At 33.8% G+C, this 22500-nt stretch overlaps 2 protein-coding genes across 2 annotated transcripts; both read left to right on the top strand.

The window, feature by feature from the left end:
* The first annotated feature begins 2869 nt into the window (after positions 1–2869).
* On the top strand, positions 2870–8393 carry LOC126978782 (UDP-glucosyltransferase 2-like). Its single transcript, XM_050827855.1, has 4 exons — positions 2870–3874; positions 4257–4479; positions 5866–6085; positions 8048–8393. Exons 1-4 carry the CDS (start codon positions 3050–3052, stop codon positions 8319–8321), a joined length of 1542 nt encoding a protein of 513 aa, XP_050683812.1. The 5' UTR covers positions 2870–3049; the 3' UTR covers positions 8322–8393.
* Positions 8394–12560: 4167 nt separating this feature from the next.
* Positions 12561–20537, top strand: LOC126979350 (UDP-glucosyltransferase 2-like). The gene is made up of 4 exons (XM_050828592.1): positions 12561–13402; positions 13475–13694; positions 15254–15473; positions 20246–20537. The coding sequence occupies exons 1-4, from the start codon at positions 12569–12571 to the stop codon at positions 20535–20537; spliced, it is 1566 nt and encodes a 521-aa protein (XP_050684549.1). The 5' UTR covers positions 12561–12568.
* Positions 20538–22500: the final 1963 nt, after the last annotated feature.

The raw sequence follows: 22500 nt of genomic DNA, 5'->3' as shown, positions 1-22500 counted from the left end.
CTGTGAAACAATTTCATTACGACAGCAGGGAGCATATTTTACGAAGAAATCCATGATGTTACGATATATTATCAGTGACAAATTCATAAAAAATATTTTTTTTATTTATTATATACAGAACAACGTCTGTCGGGTCAGCTAGTTCTTTATAATTATATTATGAACAAGACAGATAAGCATTTTCTATATACAAAATAGTATAAGATTCAAAATAATCATTGCCAAAAAAAAATGTAGTAGGCGTTATTTTGCGGAAATCCATAATTATCCAAATGTTTTGAGTTTTCTTGCGTGTTAATTCCGCCAATATTCGTCTTCAAACAATTCGACACGTGTTTCTCCTCTACACGAGACATCCTCAGGAGATGTTGAGTCTCGTGCCAGTTTGGCGAGTATTGGCGGAATAAACACTCAAAACATTTGGATAATCATTACCGACGAATATGAACAGCTACCATTAATTTAAATAAAGATATGGTTTTATATCATAATAGCGAAGTAATTTCTGATAGGTCATAGTTATAACTATGCTGCAGCAAATAAATGTTGACACAACTGCATTGACTGTGTTATAACAATCGACGTTAATATGAGCAAATAATAAATATTTTGTAATTATTCACTTGTAGTGTGTTCTACCGGCCATATTTTATTTAATATATGTTTCTATCAATATATTATTTAACTAAGATAATTTATAGATAGGCTAACTGTAAACCTCTATTTTCCGCAACACACACACATACTAAAACAATGTGACATACATATCTCGAGTGCAAGACGTAGCTTGTCATTCAGGTAGGTAAATTCAACAAATGATTTATACAGACACCAGACCAAGGGAATCATTTATGGTAGTGGTACCTCTATGAAACTTATCGACTAAGACATAAATTGTTATAATAATGTGGAAATTTCATCTGAGATAAACAAAAAATTGAAAGCAAAGGTCGTCACATTCAGAGAAAATAGCCTCAATAGCCCCGCAATATATCAGATAAAAAATAAACTACTGCTGCATTGCACAACATGCCGGCTAGGTGACTATTAGCTATAGCTGCGTTATTCAATATTCAAACATAGCTGATAAAATTATGTAATTTGAATATTAAACAACAAAATTAATTCACAAACAGGTTCAAATAATTATAATTCAACAGTTTCATATTGTATATGTGCCACAATAAAATATGATAAGCCTTAAAGTAAATTACTTTAAGGACGAAAAGTACATCAATATCATTCAAATAAACTATGCATGTGGGGACAGATGAATTTGAATAATAATCAAAAAAGTATATATGATGAGGACTATGAGTACTGGAACTCTGTACTTATCTATCATATTATATTTGTACTTCTATCATACTCAAGCATTCTGCTTGGGTATCTTACAGCTACTTTGACACAAGGAAAAGGAATAGTCTATTCGCATTTTTTGAGATAGCAAATCAGTGCTGCAACCTCACCTGGGGGCTCACCTTGGCGTACACCACCCTCTTTATTTATTTATTTTCCTTCTTTGTCTAGCTTAACTTCAATTTGTTTATAGATATTTCTTATAAGTTTCAGCAACAAAGATTTATTCTTTATTCATTCATGAAATTTGACTGTGATAAGGCTTGACTGTTGCTGCTTATATTACTACTTCTATTAGTGAAAACATGCTGACTGCATCAGCTTATTCATGTTATAATAAATTTCCATCCTCCATCTCCATCATCCACCTCGTCGTCAGTTTGACAGCACGTTACTAGTTCAGTGACATAAAGTCACGCTTTGGTATCTCCGATATGGTTGGATGAGACCATAGACTTACTACACGCTAGACTATAGCAAACATAGCAGTTGTGAATAGACCATCAAATCGTACGCACTACGCACGCGTCGCTGCTCTCTTGGGTGCTGTCAATAATGTAACAAAAAAAAATGTAACAAAAAATTGTAGATGATATTCCTGTACATAGTGCCCATGATTACAAAGCGAGATTGAAGGGTTTGAAGTAAGCGACAATATTCCTGAATCATCCATAGGAACTATCTTTCTATCTAGACATACTCAAAGGAATGGGCAAAAATCGAAATGGTCTAATGTACCAAACAGTATTATAGAAGGTGTCGATTCTATGCGCTAGTTAAAATGTTTCGAGAAAGACAATAAGATGATCATTGGCCATTTTATCATCTTCGAAATTTATCAATGCATTCATCATACTCCAAGTGAACACTGACAACGATAACAATCATGTAAGTAGGATATTTTAGTAGTTTTGTAAGGAGGAAAAATTAAGATAGAATTAGTAGAACATCACCAGGAACGGTAACAAAAAAGCGGCTCTGTAAAGTTCATGAAATGCAAGAAGTTATGCATCAATCGAATGATAGGCGCGGTTGAAGTTTGTAATTTTCTAGAAAGGATGACAAGAAAGTTGCTTCTAAATGCCATAATTATGGTAAATTTAGTCCTCTTTTGCCTCCAGATGGACATTGTGTCTCAAAACTATTAAAAGAAAATCTGACCACAAACGTTTCTTCTTCATTTCTGAAAGTATTTGAGTTACTGAATTGCCCCAAAATAAATAGTAAAAACACAATAAGGTTTTATCCCCCAACACATAGATAGGGTTATAGGAATAAGTTTTTCAAGGCTTACATCTTCATTCTAAATTTCGGTATATATAACAGAAATTTACTAATTAACAGTATTCATGTTTTGAATTATCTGCAAAATATTAGATTCTTTTCATGATGAGAAATAATTTTACCGCATCAGACACAGTATATCGCTCTTTATTATAATTAGATCATTTTAATTATTTATACCTTGATATGACAGTGAGACAGACAGTGTGTTCATGTACTTAATACATAGACATTAAATAGTTTCAACAACGGAAGTGTAGGTGATTAAGATATTTTATACATTGACACCTATTTTTAATAAAATTTTATAATTACAGAGTTCTGAGCAGTTGTGTACATATAATTGTATCACAAGCTACTAGTTTAAGTGAATACGTAATTTCAGGTCATCATTTTATACGGGAGAATGTTCTATTTAAATCATACTGTGTTATTTTTTGTGGTTGTGGGTTATGTTAGTGGTGCAAAAATTTTGGGTGTATTCCCTACACCGATGATTAGTCATCAATTAGTATTTAGATCATTAATGATGGCTCTAGTTGATCGAGGTCATGATGTGGTTGTAGTCACAACAGACCCCATGTATTCAAATGGAGAAGGGCCTAGCAATCTGCTAGAGATTGACGTCCATAATATATCTTACTCAGTATGGAGACAGCATATAGCCAAAATAGGAACAGGAAAAAATAAAGATATATTAACGCAAGCATTACCAGGAAAAGAATTATTCAACAATTTGTATCGGACCCAGATGACAAGCACGCAAGTGCAGAAAATGCTCAAAGAAAGAGATGGTTTTGATTTAATTATCGCCGAATCATTCATCAAACTAATAATCGGATTTAGTTTTAAGTATGATTGTCCTGTCATTCTAATAAGTTCTTTAGGTGCAACTTATGGATATTACAAACAATTTGGAGCTCCCAATCACCCACTGATTTACCCCAACATATTAAGGCAAAGACTCAACAATCTAACGATGACCGAAAAAATTTCCGAATTAATCATTGATTATATATTTGAATGGTTTGATAAGTCAGATGAAGCCGATATTAATATTATAAATAAAAATATTTTCATCAACTCACCTTCACTAAAGGAGCTTGATGATAAATATACACAAATGTTATTTCTTAATACACATCCAATTTGGGAGAGGATTCGACCAGTACCTTTAAACGTCATTCATTTTAATGATCTTAAGGAACAGAAAATTGGGCCGCTTTCAAAGGTCGGGTTTTGTTTTACTATGATGATATTTTCCCTCATTGCGTAACTTGTTTCTTATCCTTATTTAAGATAAATCGTACTAATTTACTAAATCAATATTTATAATTTTAAATATTGTTTAAGTTTAGGTGCCGTTTTTAATTAATTTTGTTGCACTTTTTTTATTTTTGTAGGTTATTGGTTTTTTAATAACAGTTACTGGTTTAGATTAAATTGTCGTTTCAAGAACTGCTTAAATATTTTTACATTTTCTTTGAGTACATATTAATTACATTTTCTCGAACTTTTAAAAATACTACTAAATAGATCTGTAACAATAAACTTGTTGACAGTATAATGTCTTTACAGAAAAATATTCCAAATTAATTTATGTTTGATTTTAGGAATTAAGTTATTTTTTAGATACTTCAATGAATGGTGTAATATATATTAGTTTCGGAACAAACATAAAAACAACATCACTTTCATCAGCTATCTTGCAAACATTTTTCAATGCAATTTCAAAATTGGACCAAAATATACTATTAAAGTGGGATAGTGATACATTGCTGGGAAAGCCCGATAATGTTTACATTGCAAAATGGTGGCCACAATCAGCTATTTTGAGTAAGTTTTTAAATTGTTTTGCATAATGTTTTTCATTTTTTGCAAATAGAATTAAAGAAAGGTAATGCCTCACGTCATATCATGATCTTTACAATATTGCTTACTCACTCCTTAAGACTATTGATAAGTTAATATTTTTTTCTAGTTTATAAAAGTTTAAGCTAAAAAATATCTCTGCGCAAAATTAAGTTGTGTACAACTTCACTTTTTTCAACTCTGCTCCATTCTAGGCCTATCAAAATGGTTTTGTGAACTGTTAGTTGTTAGACAGGCTTATTTTAAAAAAATTGGATTGTGATCAAGTTAGATGGGTGAGCTTCCGCAAGGAGGCTTTGTTGTTGGTGAGTCTAGGGCAGGCTTCAACATATTATGATCATTGCGGTCTCTTTAAGTATGACTGTACCATCTTCAGATTTTCTTTTCGACCTTGTCTCCTATCGGGACAAAATGAAAAACATTCGGTGTTTGTAGATAATTAACTAATCATATCAAAGATTTGAGAAACAAATATCAACACAAGACAAGATCTTTTCTATCCATAAGTATGTCCAATATAGTTATAGTCCAATGCTTTATGTCGATAGGTTATTGCAATGTAAGTAAGCGTAAAAGGATAGATTTATCTTCCTCTAGTAAGTTAAACTAAGGATAGATAGGTCATTGAAAACGGCCGTAAGTGACCAAAGAGTGATGATAAAATTAAAAATTATTGCATATAAAAAGATTTAAGATCTTAGGACAAATATATCAATTACCTCAAAAGTGCCAAGGTATTGCGATTGGTATCTTTCATTTTAATATTATGTTATTATGACCCCTTCATTCGAATAGAAAAACCATTTTTTTGCTTTGCTGCCCCAACAGTTGGAGCAGTTTATATATTATGGCATACTGATACAGGCATCATAATTGTTTAAGAAAGTGTTCTTCAAATTGAAATTGTGGCGTCGCCCAAAATTATTGGGTTATTCAAGAATTCTGAGAGGCACTCCGTTGTAATGGGCAGGTTATATCAATTATCATCAGCTGAACGTCCTGCTCGTCTCGTCCCTTCATGTCATCAAAAAATAGTTACATGTACGGTTGTCACCTTTCATGACAATTTTGTTGTTATTTACAAGTACATTCAACATTTCATGGGAAGAATAGTTCAAATTGTTTTTGAGTCAATAATATCTGTGTGCGTGTGGTGACATACTTATTAACAAACTTCTTTTGACAAGATCCTGACTATCTGGAGTGGTCAATGAAGGCCTTTGGAATTCCCTAGTCCGGGATACAAATGATGGAGGAGGCGTAGCTAGGGTTCCATTTCAGATTTCTTACTCGTAAACAAAGTGATTCATTAGGAAAATAATCTAAAGCATTCTAATTTAAATATTTCAGAACATCCAAATGTCAAATTGTTTATATCACAGTCCGGCTTAACATCATGCCAGGAGGCAATTGCAGCAGGAGTACCAATTATTGGTATTCCGATGATTTTTGATCAATGGTTCAATATTGAAAATATTATTTACTATAAAATTGGCAAGAATCTTGACTTTAGTACGCTGAGTGAGGAACTACTTATTGATACCATAACCACAATCATTAATGATAAAAGGTACGTACAATTTGGTGCATCATCAAAATACTTTTATATAATCAGTAGTATAATAGTTATAATATGACGGTCGCTATAAAACTCATCAAGATCATTCTGACAACACTCGGGCTGAACTTGAAAGAATGAGACATGCCGAGAATCATTAAAATTATTATTCTTTCCCGTAGATATTTGGAATTTTTTTTAGGTAAAGAAAGAAGGATATATCCTATATTATTTTCTGTCAGACAGTCGTGGGATGGAAATAACGAAAGGGCGTGATGGTTAATGTATGTTTGTATATATTGTTTGTAGAATGCAAGGGAGCAAAGAATAGGCAGGAGATAGGGCGCAGGCCCCAGAAAATGCAGGAATGTTCACAAACCGAAACGTAATATTTCGTAGGTTTAATAAGCAAAAACAAAGTTGATTCTATTGGCAGGCGAATTTTAAAAGATTGTACGAGATATTGTTGAATCCAGGTTCCTCTCCCTTAGATATATTCTTGGTTTGTCTAGGCCTGCCCTTCCTCTCCTTAACAAAATCCTACGCTACGCCCTTGGTAGAAGGACATTGTTGGGCCCTTTCATTGACAGAACCCAGTGATCCCAATAATAATTTCCTTATTTTATGGTATGTAACTTTTAGTAAATAAAGGAGAAAATAAATTGATGCTAGAAAGTAATTTTCTAAAACAGTACAAAATATTTATCTTGTTTTGTTGCATGAAATCCCTTTTACAAGTGTTGATACTAAAATACTCGGATAAATCACAAGTTATTTTAGGTTTTTTTGTCTGTCACCATTCCCAGTCTGTGATATCATTAAAAATGTCTTTATTATGCTGCACTAACCTTTGCCCTACAAACGTTGTTTAACAATTCTTTTTTTTTGTACACTTTCTGGGATCATTATATAAAAGCATATAATTCAAAGCAATAAAAAACTTACTAACTCCACATAACCAAGTAGTAGGCATAATAAGCTTATGTTCGTTCCTCGTGTTTACATTATGAATATCAGAGTTTCTAGAAATTTCGCTTATGTGTTTATGGACATGCATAACATTGATTATCATAAGAATATATTGAGATGCAACAATTAAAATGTTTGTATCTTTAAAAAAATCCTGATTCTATAACCTAGGACCCACGATATAAATTGGTATTAATATTGGCTCCACTGCTTCATAACAATATACTATAGGACATAATACTATGAAAACAACTAAAGTAGTTGCACCGTATCTATGTCAGTTTATTGTCTAATTTTATTAACCGCATAAGCTGCAGAATGAAGTCTATTAGCCTTCAATATACCAATTTTAAATTGATATCAAGAGTAATGCCAATAAATATAGCACATTCTTCTTAATCATGTTTTACCACCTCTCCATTCCAAAATATTCGCTTATACATTTTGACATTTATAGCGGTAAATTTTATATATTTAGTTTTATGACTATATTTTAACTATTGTTAAAATACACTGTTGTGTATTGGCACTAAATCAGTACACGATGTCAGATAGAGCATTGTTTACTTCGTTACATAAAACTTGGCTTCATTTCACTTTGAATAACAGTGAAGTGTCATCCCCAAACAACCGTGTTTTTTTTTATGTGTTATACAGAGTAATAATATGTTCCTACTTTTAAATATTTGTTTTTTTACTTTGCATATCAACCAATATAAAATTTACCATCTTCGTTTTTATCATGTATAAGTATACATTTTGTAGAAATTGAAGTTAGTCAATTAAATATCTGGGTGGACGAACGAGGGTTTATTATGATTTTCGTAAAACTAGTGGCTCAAGAAAATCTAGTGGCCACCCGCATTCACTTCTTCCGCGAATGAAAATCCCAATGGAGTTTTTGCTGGTTCAAACATTCAAATAATTTTGTAATATCCCATAATTATGTTATTAAATTTCTAGAAGCATGCTTTAATTAATAACACATGGTTAAATAAATTTCAGCTATCGAGATAATGTGATCAAACTACGAAGCAATATGATGACTCGAGGGCCTAATAATGAACTGGAACGTGCTATTATGTGGACTGAATACGTCCTAAAACATGGAACTGCAATACATCTTCGTGCTCCAGCTACAAACATATCGTGGATTCAATATTATGAACTGGAACTTATATCGATTTGTTTTGTATTCATAATTGCATTATCATTAACGATGTTATGTTTTTTAAAAAGAGTTTTGTTAATCTGCTTGATTGCTATCAAAAAGAAATAAGAGTTGATACTTTTCATTTATTTATTAGTTAAACATATATACATATATATATTTTTTACCGTTTATTATCGATACAGTCGTTTTATTGATTACTCAGCTAATTTTTTTATAAAAGAGGTGGATAAACGAACACTAAAAAATACATGCACATTTAACATTAAATACCCCTCATCTGTCGTATCATGAGAGAACTCTTTCTTTAATGCCTTGCCTAGTATCGAAATACTGGGTCTCGAAATTTTGAGCGATTGCAAATTCCGCAGTCATCTGAGACGCAAAGCTAAATTGGCTTGGAAGAAGCTGGGCATCATATATACTTCAAGCCAGCCCACATTTTACCACGCATAGCGGAGGTTTGGCCACATATGGAGTATTGCTGTCATCTCTGGTCTAGCGTACCCCAGTATCAGTTTGAACCATTTGACCGCGTGTAACGTAGAGCTGCTCAAATTGTCGGGTATTCAGTGCTCTGTGAACGGCTAGATATTCTGACGTTTCGTAGAGACGTCATTGTGTGATTGCTTTCATTATGTGTCTTAAGCCGCATCTATCACGGGGAATGTTGTGAGTGAAAAGCTGTTTGAACTAATTCCTGCCGATGAATTCCACCTTCGAGTGACACGCCACAAATAATTGTGATATCATCCCCACCATCTGGATGTATGGTGTTCCTCCACAGAGCAAATTTCACGGTTGTCCCAAGCCGAGGAATTAGCTTTCTTGTGCGGTGTTTCCAGGACGATACGGCATGAGATATGGTATACTTTTTAAAAGCCCGGCAATTGTAACTGCAATGTAATAATTTCCTCCTGTAATTAATCTGGTGTTGCAAGAGAATGTTGGCGGCGGTCATCACTTTACATAAGGTGACCTGTACGCTTGTTTGTCCGAGTGTATAAAAAAAATACGGACACTTGGAGTGCCGGCAGAAGTCAAAACTTAAACATTAACGTTGTGCATTTTTGAATGTTTTGGAACGGTTAGGGAATAATTTTGCAAGAATTGCTTTATTTATCAGAATAAAAGTACCAGAATTTATGTGGGTAAATACAATACTCATTTATTGTGCAATCGTACACAAAAATTGACAACTTATCTAATATCTTTCAATGAGCAATTCTTGTATATATATATTCTGAATCTCGGAAACGGCTCCAACGATTTTTTATAAAGTAACTAATACATATAAAATTTAGTATACAGGTAGTTTCGGGGGCGAGAATTCGACCTAGCTAGGTTTCAATATTAAAAAATTTAATTTATCCGTGTTTTATATATATATATATATATATATATATATATATATATATATATATATTATATACACAAGACTATAATAGCTCAGATGGGACATTGGGTGATCTGGGAAGCAGAAGACCCTGGTTAGAATCCAGATGTCCTATAGTATTTTTTTTTTCAAGTTTTGTACATTCTTAAAAATCCGAGCAAGGCTCGGTCGTCCAGATATTAATAATATAACATAAAAAAATTTAACGATTCTGATCTCTAACAATTACTTTACATTAAAAAGTTTATCTCCCAGAAAATTAACTTTCATCCATAGTTCCAGAACACCAACGAACACCAAGCTTTTGTATAATAATTTAAAGATCTGCACGTGCATGAACCTCTAAACTGCATATGAAGCCCTGGTACAAATCTATTGCTAGGATGACACATGATTTCAACCGCTATGAAAGACATTGAACCACAGAGTAGGGATGGATACTTACGTACATTACTATCACCGATACCATATTTATGTTCTTCTGGTGTCTTTGTAGTAATACTTTGTAAGAATGACGTCATAATATATTAAGATATACTCGCGTCATACACAGACAATCTCTTCTTCAACTATAATTGCCTGGTACCAAAATACTGAATAAAATTATATTTTAACGACTGTCCTACGAATTTTCTGGTCACGTGTCCTAAGGGAGTTTAACATTTTATAGCCATCCCGACCTCTAAGTTGCGAGTATGCTTTAAGCTCCCTCCCTAAGTCATTTTGGTTCGGGAAAACTGCTTGTAGTAAAGTACCGTCTCGCCTTACTGAGTTCAACAAGTATTTAGAAGCCAATTTAGTCTTTCTTTTAAGTGACCACGGAACTAAACGTTGCCGATGTCGAAGCAAAGGAATACGTCGAAAGGGAGATTTTTAACGGTAAACGCACAAACAGGTCTTCTTAGTGTTAAGTCTATAACAACCCTAATATTCAATTTAATTTCTTGTGCAATTTACATTTATAGATGTAAGTGAATCATATTAAAAATAGAACCGAGCTGGGGGAAAATAAGCCGTACTAAGCGTGGCCTATGGCAGTTCTAGTTCAGACTAGAGTCTGCCATAGAGCCACTTTAGAAAGTGAAAAGAAGGAAGAGCAGAAGAAGTACTGAAAAGTATTGAAAAGTGAACCAAAATTAAAAATAGTCGTGGAAACGCAGATGCTTTGCCTAGAAGACCTTGTCCGACGGAATGCAAATACTTCATTCGTCAGGAGGAGAAAGAGAATCTTATGATTTGGCTGATCAGAATAGATTCCATCAACGAGAACTGGAGCAACGATGCAATGAGGACAGCTCAGAAAAATGATAAGGGTATTCAGCCACTTTAAAATTGGCTATCAGGATCTCTTAAGCCAAAATGGTCTGAAGTGGCTAGACACAGTACCAAGAGTCTCTAGGCACATTGGGATAGATTGGTGATGCATGACGGGTTGCTCTGCCGGAAACGGAAATCCCCGAAAGGAAAGTATTGCCATCTGCAACTGCTCGTTCCCGGGGAGAAGGTGAACGAGACCCTGGAAGCTTATCACGATGGTTCTTCGGGTGTGGACATTTGGGAGTAACAAAAACTCTCACAAGAATTACAGAACGATTTTCTGGTCAAACAGATCTTTGAAACACTCCCCGATACAAATGGGATAGAAGATATACACAATAAAGTGACATCTCGACATGACCAAATTTTTTTTTTGTTTTGTATCCTCAAATTCAATCAGCTCTCGGTCAATTATCCGAGCTGAGTGGAGTGTACCAAACCAAAGATTAGAATATCCATTTATGGCCGGAACTACTATTTGTAGAGCCAAATTATGAACTTACTTGACTTAAGTCCCTTTAACCACTAACTGGGGCAGAGGGCTTCCATAGTATATTACCCAACTAGCAGATAAACTCAGCCTGCGACATACGCCGTTAGAAAGATTAGAGAGTACACGAATATTACGACCGCTAGATTAGTGTAGTTCAGTTATTTTCACAACATCATGACGTACGGAATTTTACTGTGGGATCATGCTGCTGACATTCATATAGTGTTTGCTCTGCAAAAGAGAGCTGTTCGTGCTTTATATGAGCTTGGTTATAGACAGACTCAAAAAAAAAAAAAATAAGAAATAAATATTATGATTGTTCATTGTCAGTACATTATTGAATATTTAATATATGCTCACAAAAATCGTCATCTAAATAGGTGCAAATGCCCTTAATAGTGGTTTTCATTATTATAACACTAGAAATAGGGATTACTTGTAATTAATTCTAGTAGGCTTCATAAGATACATAATACCTTTAAGGGTAAATGTATACACTTTTATAATTAAGTCCCAGTCACTTTTCAGGCATTATCTATAATTAATAAATTTATGATTATTATATAGCAATAGCAATGACAGTACAATGTTGTATATTTCATTAAAAAGAGCGCATAAAAAAGAATGCTGGGAGAGTTTCTTGTGCCGCTTCTTCTCTCTCAGACCGCTATTTGTTTAAGAAGTGATAGTAGTGTGTCTATTATATTAGAAATGACATCAAAAAGAATTCTAAAGGAATCAATTTTGAGAAAATAAATGTCTTTTATGCCTCTTCTTACTACGATTGCTCCTCGTGATTTCACTCCGACGACATTCACTTCTAATCACAGTCTGCCACCAGATAAATAAATTGCGTTGACCAATTGCAGCCTTATGGCAGCGTGCCCAAAGGAAATTATTTAAAATTTAACTGTAAATGCGTTGGTTGATGCAGATCGGAGGCTACCTTTTGATCCTAAACAATAATTAAAAATTAATTGAATTACGCACAAAAATATTAAGATAACAAAATAATTAGTATCATTCTTGACTAGATTAATTTATCATTTTATTATCTCTAGTATATCTTGACTTCATAAAAAGATAACGTTGAGTAGGAAATACGCGATTGAAATAGTATGTTCAATCAGTCTACCCCATTTTTACGCAATGAACGCCGTGAAAACGATTTTTGTGGTTTTAGTAGTATATGTGTTTGAATATACGGAAACAGCAAGAATTCTGGGTGTATTTCCAACCCCTTCAATTAGCCATCAAATTGTTTTTCGACCTTTAATGCATGAATTGGCAAAAAGGGGACATAATGTTGTTGTTATCACTCCCGATCCAGCCTTTCCTCGTGGTCAAGCACCAGAAAATTTAACTGAGATAGATGTCCATGATGTATCTTATGCAAATGTAGAGAATCTCGTTTCTTCATATAGAGGAAGAAAAGAATATTTTTATCTGCAATTTAAGACATTTCTGGAAGAAATTTCAAAAATTATGGAAGTACAACTTCAAGTACCCGCTGTTGCAAAGATTTTGAGACAGGAGAAAAACAAATTTGATTTAATATTTATTGAAGCATGTTCAAGAACCGCGCCAGGATTTAGTCACGCTTTAAGTGCACCAATGATTCAAATAAGTTCATTAGGGGTGTCACCAGCTCATTATTTTTTAGTTGGTGCTCCAATACAACCATTTCTCTATCCCACTGTAATACAACAGCGTGTTCACAACTTAACTTTATCTGAAAAAATTTATGCAGTATTTTTGTTAGTCAGAATGACTTTTCTTATTTTCCTGACTGAAAAAAAAGATCATGATTTAGCAAAAAAGTACTTCGGAGAAGATTTGCCTGGTTTTGAAGATCTGTTGTTAAATAACAATCAAATGTTATTTATTAATGAACACCCTCTTTGGGCCGGTAATAGGCCAGTTTCATCTAACGTTTTATACATTGGAGGTTTACATCAGACAGTCGATAAACCTTTACCAGAGGTAAATAAGTAAGTACTGTGGCCATAATTTATTCATTATTATATTTATATGAGTTTGCTTTTATTTTCATAGGACCTGCGAGCATATCTAGATGCTGCAAAAAATGGTGTTATTTACATAAGTTTTGGTACTAATGTAATGCCATCAATGCTCGATCCCAAGAAAATAGAAATTATGGTGAATGTATTATCACAAACATCATTCGACGTTCTTTGGAAATGGGATGGCGACTTACCAGGACAATCAGAAAACATCAGGACATCAAAATGGCTGCCGCAATCGGATCTATTAAGTATGTTTCTTTTTCCCTATTGGATAATTATTGTATGCACGCAAAATGATTTTTTTAAAAGTGCGATTTAAGGTTGTTGGTTTTGATATTATCATTTGTTAATTTAATGATCATATCATTTACATTTTTCAGAACGTTACAAATTTTATGCATGTTTATCAATATTAGGTTGTTTCAGATGATATAAATAATGAGCGTGTACAGAAAATCTATGTACTAATAAATTAAATATACGTAATTAAAAAGGGGAGAACACTCGATATGCGTAAAGTCAATCTTATACAAGTGAACCTCTTACGATTATCTATTACTTTGTATTTGTTGAATGCAATTTTATAATTACAACAGTAATCACGAAGCATCCTTACACAAGCAATGAATTCAAGATCTAAAGGTTGATACATCCACAGTTAATTCTTTATTACTTTTTATGAAATAATTTATATTAGTTAAATAAGATTCATATATTGGATGCAGCATCTTACAAACTAATTTGTTATGTATATTACAGCCATTGTGAAATACTCTATTTGATTGAACGGAGTGACCGTCGAGGTTCTTGTACGTTCTTCTCACGGGCTCAACTTTTTACAAACATATTGTAAATTCCGTAATTTAAAAGAAATATTTATAGTGAAGATTCAAAGGCGCTTACTTTAAGCCTAATTGAATAAAGTTTATTTGACTTTGTTACATATAATTAAAATGCAAATTAAGCCTTACCGTCTTAACGAAAGTTCAAATGACAAAGATTTCTACAAAAGCAATTAAATTATACATTAGAGATGCTCGTTTTATGAGACGTGTTACATATTTCTTATAAATTAATAAGTATTTATTATTATTATTGAAATAATATTAAAACATGTATAAAAGACATATTTTGTTTTTTCATGAACATGCATATTCTGCATGATATATTACGTAATATTAATGGCATCAAAAACATACTTGTAAGAACAACCAAGTCTCGCAACTCAGTTCTTTTACTGTAGAAAGTTATAATAACTATTATACATAAATTATTTTGTTACATCTCATAGGGCTTAGGCAGCGTTTTCGTTGAAAGCTCCCAGATGACTTATTTTTCCGACATTTCCAACGAATATCGTTGTTGTACACAAAACTAATTAAAACCTTCCTCGAGAACCACGCTGTCCATTGATTAAAACAGCATAAAAATCGTTGCAGTAGTTTTTAAGTTATCGTATCGTGAGCAAACAAACAGACGCGACGGGAGGTCTTTCTTTTATAATATGTAGTGTCTCTATTTTTTTTAATGAAAATAAGGGACGAGACGAGCAGGACGTTCAGCTGATGGTAATTGATACGCCCTCCCTATTACAATATAGTGCCGCTCAAGATTCTTAAAAACCCAAAAATTCTGAGCGGCACTACAACTGCGGTCGTCACCCTGAGACTCATTTGCCCAGTAATTTCACTAGCTACGGCCCGTTTAGACCGAAACACAGTAATGTTTTGTGATTTTAAGTCCTGTTTTGAATAACAATATTTGAATTCGAAATTAAATTTTATAATTTTGGTTTGTGTATTTTCAGAGCATCCAAACATAAAACTTTTTATCACTCAAGGAGGCTTACAATCAACTGATGAAGCTATTAACGCTGCTGTTCCTCTTCTTGGAATTCCATTGATTGCTGATCAATGGTATAATGTTGAGAAATACGTTTATCATAAAATTGGAGAATACATTGATTTCGAGAGCATGGATGAAGATATTCTTAGAAATACGATTGAAGCTATAACTACCAATCAAAAGCAAGTATATTTTGACTAAATCATTGATCTTCATACTCCAAAAGTCACCTTTGAATTACTAAAACCAAAGTTAGCTAATATACAATATTATTAGCTGGTTAGTGCAATTAATGAAGTTAAATGCTTTTAATGAAGAAGTAAATGTCGATGTGCTCTTTTTTAGCTTAATAAGGCACAATAATTTTCAAGTTTTTGCATAGATCTGGAATAGAAATAATTTAAAAACTTTACGGCTTTGTAAATATAATAACATTTTGAGTTAGAATTGCGCCTCTCACAGTAAGTTTGGTTGACCGGATTACTACTGGGTGTACAACATCTTCATTTTCTTACAAAGTCAAAATAAAAAAAAAAAAGCAAATAATTAACATACTTTATACAATTCCCAATTAATTTATAAATCGCTAGGCAAACCCGCGCCGCAACCATGTCCCTATGTATGTATCACGCGACTTTGCCTCCAGCGCATTGCTTGCTTTTGTTTTCAAAAAGGGCACGTAATATCATTTTATGTTTTTAGTATCTTGGACCTGGTTGCAGAGATCAAGAATTGTATTTTAATACGTTCATCCCTGATTTGGTTTAGTTTAGTTTAGTTATTGGTTTTTTTCTGATAGTATTCTGTATCGCGTACCTGCTATATTTAATTGATTGTTTCTGCTATTACCCATCCCTTTCTTTAGTTTTTCTCATTCTTCTGAATCCCTCACTCTTGGCTGGATGAAAAGGCATAAAAGGCATTTATTTTCTTAAAATTGATTCCTTTAGAATTCTTTTTAATGTCATTTCTAATAACTTAGTAGTTATGGTAATCTATCTATAGGTATCTAGTGATAATACTACCGCTTCGGAAAAAATGGTGCTCTGAGAGAGAAGAAGCGGCGCAAGAAACTCTACCAGCATTCTTTTTTTGCGCTCTTTTTAATAAAAATATATAGTATATAGTACAGTCATTTCTATCGCTATAAAATAATCACATTCTAGTCCCAGGCTGTCCGATCATTTAGATATTAAGCAGTGGAGTAATATGATTTACGACAGAGCCATTTTTTTATAAAACATTTAAATTTATTTATAAATAATGCCTGAACAGTGGCTGGGACTTTATTATAGAAGTGTATACATTTACCCTTAAAGCTATTATGTACCTTATGAAGCCTACTAGAATTAGTTACAAGCAATACCTTTTTTCAAGTGTTATAACAATGAAAATCATTATTAAGTGCTGGTTATGGCCGCTAAGATGATATAACAATAGTCGTCGTCGGTCTCCTTATTTTTGGGTCGCACTGCCTTCCGCGCGATATTCCTCCACTTTTCACAGTTTGTAGCGTTTCGGGAGAACTCCACCACAGTATAGTTGTAGTTGTCTTGGTCACTGCTCTGATCAGATCCGTCCATCGCGTGGGTGAGCGTCCTATCGCTCTTTTTCCCTCCACCTGGCCCTGCACTACCAACCGCTCAATCGATCCTTCATTTCTAAACTTTATTGAGTAATCTGCTTCATTCCTGATACTACTACATACTTCAACTCTAGCTGTTAATAGAAAGTTATTTATACTACTCTAGCTGATAGTTATATCTGCATTAAGATCTATTCTGAAGTGTTGCTGTTCAAGCATGTTTTAGAAACAGACAGCTCATCTATGTTAAGTCACATTTGCGTTATTAATAGTGCTCGTAGGAACGTATTAATTTAATAAAATACACAGATACACTGTGACCTTACCCTATTCCTATTCAATTTTGACTGGCAATGTCAATATTCACGTCATCTAGGAGATCGAAATTAAAATGACGACATGGGTACCTTCAAAAAAAGCGCGTACACCTTCCTTAAAGGCCGGCAACGCTCTTGTGATTCCCCTGGTGTTGCAAGAGAATGTGGGCGGCGGTGATCACTTAACACCAGGAGACCCGTACGCTCGTTTGTCCTCCTATTCCATAAAAAAAAAACTGTATTTTTTTTTAAATTATTGACATTTTCTGGCTCTTTCATAATGTACAAATAGTGTTATCTACCAGGTAAGCGCCATTTAAATTATAGGATGGATGTAGTTGCAGATATCATAGTTATCGCCTGACAGAGTGACAAGCATTTGACAAAATGATGTCAATTTATAAAATGGTAGGGGAGTCCTAGAGCTAAACAGATACTTACTCGAGTGTCGTAGGCATCTATTGGAATGTGAGGATTAGATATCACTGGTGAAGAGAGTGTGTACAAAAATGTAAAAAAAACAGTCACAAAGAAATACTCAAGGGCTTCAGCAGTCTATGCGCCCCACGTGCTTCTGACAGCTGAAAAATATTAATCTGCCGGTTTGCATGGTGGGGATGAATTTGGAACCATTTGAAGGGATAGAAAATAGTCAAAAAAAATTTATATTGCCCGTCATTCAGTGAACTCTATTAAAGCTTCTTTTCAAAAGACTGGCGATTTGGACGTGACCATAACGAATTGTGAATAAGCAAAAAAAAAACGAGGCCCTGAAACCACAATCTGACAACTATGAAGAGGAATTCATTTTATCTGGCTTAAAATTTTTCGTTTGAAACTTGGTGACTCTCCGATTTTCTTATGTAACGCTCAAATAATTAGATTATTATCGATATGCACACATGACTGTATATAATCACTTACCTTACCTCTTATCTGACGCGCTCGAGTTGTTCTAAATATCGATTTTTTTTACTTATCTGCCTGCTCTAGACGATCAACTCTATTTACAGGACTGAGGTGTGTTAGGAGCACTTCACAAGGTGCAAGTTTTTCTCACTTATGTTATTCTGACGCACTCGAATAAATCATAAAATCCCCGATTGGGCTCCTCTTCTATAATGGTTTGTTTATGTTATGTTATGTTTTTTTTTCGAGAGGAGGAAATACAGTTACGTAATATGTCGGACTCGAGTGTCCGCGTAAGCGGACACCCCATACCGACTAAAACCTCCTCTATGCTGTTAGCCATGCTTTTACAGCGACATAGGACATGGGCCGTGGAGGCCGCATAGACTACGCAACAACAGTCGCGGGGCGTCTCCTAAGGAGACTCGAACCTCGGACCGGCTGTGTGCTTGTGGGAAGGAGAGATAATGAAAATGAAAATGAAATGAAGATGAAAAGATGAGAAGAACACCCTCGCCGGCGAGTGTGGTGATGTTTTGTGTAATGTATGTAAGTGTGTATGTATTGTTTATGAATGTATGTATGTTTGTATGTATGTAAGTAGTGTAAATGTTTGTGTGCATGTTTGTTTATGTTTGTGTCTGATTGTGGAGTAAGTTTGTGATTGTGTAAGTGGTGTATGTCAGTACGTCAGTCAGCCCGTGTGTGATATGTTTCCTTTAAAATCCAATAACCTTGTGTTACGTTATATCGTATCAGAAATAGCCAAGCGGAACTGTTCAGTGCGAGGTTGCCAGACTAATCTGCCAGATAAGTAATCCAGTAATTAAAAATATAGCGGTGAAGTGATAAGTGAAACGCAATCTGTTTTATTTGGAACTTTTATGTAGCCATTAATTTTCTACCCTATGAAAATCTGCTACTTTACTTGAACATAGTGAAACAGCCTCTTAATAAAACTTAAATAATTGTTCAAATACATTGTCATGAACATTTTGATACATTTGCTAAATAATAATTTAACCAATTATAAAACATATTGTTATATATAATGAAACGTAACCTGACGAATAAATTTTTATACATTACATCAGACCCGACCGAATCTACGCTGGTATTTTATGTGTTTCCGATAAATGTGAGGAAGATAATAATATGATCTAATTTAATGTCTTTGAATAGATATTTATTTGATTAATCAAAGGATAAAAGCTTTAATTAATTAATTATGATTTGGGCTTATATTGTATTAAATTGCCATTTTACTGCAAATAAATCCTCTTTGATGCGAGATTTCAGAATTCCTTTAATGTGGCAGTTAAAGTATTCTAGATTTGAATAATATATATAACTATACATTATGGAATATTTGACTTTCTGTTGTATTCGCAACCCTGTAAATATTGCATCAAGTTACAACTGAGCATTAATTTACCCATTTTTAATTTTTTTTTCTGTAATAGTTAAATGTAGTTAGTCAAAGTATTGCTTAGATGATTATTAATTATTATAGTTGTTTTTTATCATTGTTTGTAATTTGTGTACACTTAAAAAGTGCAAGTACGCAATGAAAGAGTCGGCACGGAACAGGATTACAAACTTATAAGCCAACAGTTCATATTTTTTCGGCGATGAGACGTTCAAACTAGAGAAACTCAATATAGAGATACATAGACAGGTTAAATTTAATGCCTTTGATTAATATATTGATATTTATATATATATATTGAGGTTTATATTTATATTGATATCTTATTGAATTATTTATTATATGGCGAGCGCACTGTATCTCCAAAGTTAAACGGGCACCGCTGAAAATCAGTGCTGTATCATAGCTACGGCTGTGTCACAGATAATCCTGAGTCGGTGACCCATTTCCTGCACTGCACAGGAACTCTCTAATTTTAAATCAATTACTATTTAATTACGTTCTTTTTTGGTTTCTTTTGTACTTTTATCTTTTTACATTAAGCATCACCTGTGAGTGCTTTGTGAAATAAATGTTTTTCTTTCTTTCTTTCTTAATAATCGATAATTAGTTAATTGAAAGTTCATAGCTTTCTGCGATTTTGGCAATAAACTATTAGCAGTGAAACCATAATTTTTATAATATTGGTGGGTAAAATATATTTATTTTTCGCAGATATAAGGATAACATATTAAATCTCAGGGCTGTAATGCGTCAATATCCTAAGAAGCCTTTGGAACTAGCTGTGTGGTGGACAGAACACATTATCAAATATGGAGGTGACCACTTAAGACCTCCAAGTGCTGGGAAGTGGTTTCTGGAGTACTACGAGATAGAATTAGTTTTAAGCGTTTTGTCCCTTTTGATTATTCTAATATTTGTTTTATGTTCAATAATATTCCTACTATTCTTTTATATTAAGAGATATGTTAAAGTGAAATTACAGAATAAAAATAAAGAAGAGTGAGGATGGTTAAAACCTTTTTTAATCTAGCTTATTAATGATCAAAAGCGGATATTAAGGTCATAACTTCAAAAACACCTTGTTTATGCAGCAGGCAACATTAAAAATTGTATCAATATTTGCGAATGTCTATGTAGTTAAATATCTGTTTCAAATTCAATCCAATTTAACCCCAAGAAGACATAAGTTTGTGCGTTCACCCCTAAAAAGTCTCCCTTCGTCGTATCCCCTCGATTCGAGATCACTCCTCTAACTGCCACAGCCTGTATTGGCATACTTGGCGTCGATATATCGATGCTCGATCGTTCAGTTCTGTGGTCAATTGAAAGAGAAGGCCAAACTGGCCTCTAAAAAGCTTGGTGTACTCAGTAAGGCCAGACATTACCACCTGCAACTATATAAGGCACAAATTCAGCCTCACATGGAGATACTGTTCTCACCTCTGGGCGGGTGCTACACAGTATCAGATTCTTCCATTTGACCACATACAACGAAGAGTGGCTTGTATCATCAACGATCAAGTCATCTCCGATCGGCTTAATTCTTTGACGTTGCAATAGAGATCTGGGTTCCCTCTGCATCTTCTACTGTATTTATCAGGGGGAGTGCTCAGAGGAGCTGTTCAGGTTGTTTCCAGCGGCCGAATTCCACCACTGTACATTACGTGTTAGTACCACCCGCATCACGTTCACGTCTGGCATTCCACAACCACGCATTTTGCAAGAAGTTTCTTGCCTCGCACAGCCACTTTGTGGAATCAATTACCAGCTGCGGTTTTCCCGAACCGATACGACTTAGGGACCTTCAAGAAAAGAGCATACTCCCACCTTAAAGGCCAGCAACGCATCTCTTGACATCTGTTGTTGCATGGACATCCCATGAGCGTTTGCCTCACCTCTCCCCATCCTGTGAGCCTCTTGCCCTTTTGCCCCTTCTTATATAATATAAAATTCGGCATTTGGCAGTTATTGGAAAATTTATTCAGTAGATAATAATGATAAGCATAAAATTCTTTATTTAAAAAAAAAAATAATAATAATTATAATACTATTCTAATACATCGCGCCTCATACTAATACCAGAAAAAAAAAAACATAACAAAAAAAAAAGCATCAGGATTCATTTTAGCGAAAATATTTTCAGCTGTTCTAGAAACGGTCTTAAAAAAATCAACGGTAAAGATCAAGAAATAAGAAAAGACAGAGAATACTTAGGCCACCTATATTCTTAGATGATATGGCCATATTTCCTGAGGATAGATACAGTTGGTAAGTATGATTTACGACTTAGCGAGGGACACTAAAAAAGTTGAAGATTCGTTAGATACGTACCAAAACACAAATAATTACTAATGCTAGAAAGAAAGCTATCCAACATACTGCTAGTATGTTGGACTTTAAGATATCAAACATACAAAAATCAATAACAAGTACAATACAAGTAACTGATATACTGAAAAAAGCCTTTATTAACAATCTTTCAGTATCAGTAACATTCTATCTTTATTCTACTAAGTACATAATAATTTTGGTATTAGACGACAGTTTCTTGATTAATTCTATCCGATCTGAAGTAAACATACTTTGTCTTTTTATTTTCTGTCTACGATGGGCATTAACTTTATTTATCAATAAAACACTTTTAAAGGATTAAAACGCGTGTAATTGTAACAGTTTTACATTAGATTTTTGCGTAAAAGTAACATTTTTATTTTAGTTTACCCGACGTTTCAAGACCTTTTCAGATCTCGTTTTCAGTAGGTATACACGAGATGAATGAAATGAAACACGAAATGAACGCCCGCACCTGTCTCAGTCCCCTTTGTCGTCATACCCCGTCGGCCTATACATAGTAGACCATTTTTGATAATTCTTTTCTTATTGTATATGGTGTATAAACCCTGAAGTTGGTCCCATAATAATTTGGAAAACCATATGTATGATACCTAAGTAATAATATAATACTA

Source organism: Leptidea sinapis, chromosome 3, assembly GCF_905404315.1.
Source record: "Leptidea sinapis chromosome 3, ilLepSina1.1, whole genome shotgun sequence".
Classification (NCBI taxonomy): Eukaryota; Metazoa; Arthropoda; class Insecta; order Lepidoptera; family Pieridae; genus Leptidea; species Leptidea sinapis.
Note: the sequence above shows the minus strand (reverse complement) of the source record. Positions and strands in the feature narration are given on the sequence as shown.

Coding starts and splice junctions, on each gene's coding strand:
- LOC126978782 (XM_050827855.1), top strand. CDS start 3,050: ATGTTCTATTTAAATCATACTGTGTTATTTTTTGTGGTTGTGGGTTAT. Junction 3,875..4,256: donor AAATTGGGCCGCTTTCAAAG/GTCGGGTTTTGT, acceptor GTTTGATTTTAG/GAATTAAGTTATTTTTTAGA. Junction 6,086..8,047: donor ACAATCATTAATGATAAAAG/GTACGTACAATT, acceptor AATAAATTTCAG/CTATCGAGATAATGTGATCA.
- LOC126979350 (XM_050828592.1), top strand. CDS start 12,569: ATGAACGCCGTGAAAACGATTTTTGTGGTTTTAGTAGTATATGTGTTT. Junction 13,403..13,474: donor TCGATAAACCTTTACCAGAG/GTAAATAAGTAA, acceptor TTATTTTCATAG/GACCTGCGAGCATATCTAGA. Junction 15,474..20,245: donor GCTATAACTACCAATCAAAA/GCAAGTATATTT, acceptor TATTTTTCGCAG/ATATAAGGATAACATATTAA.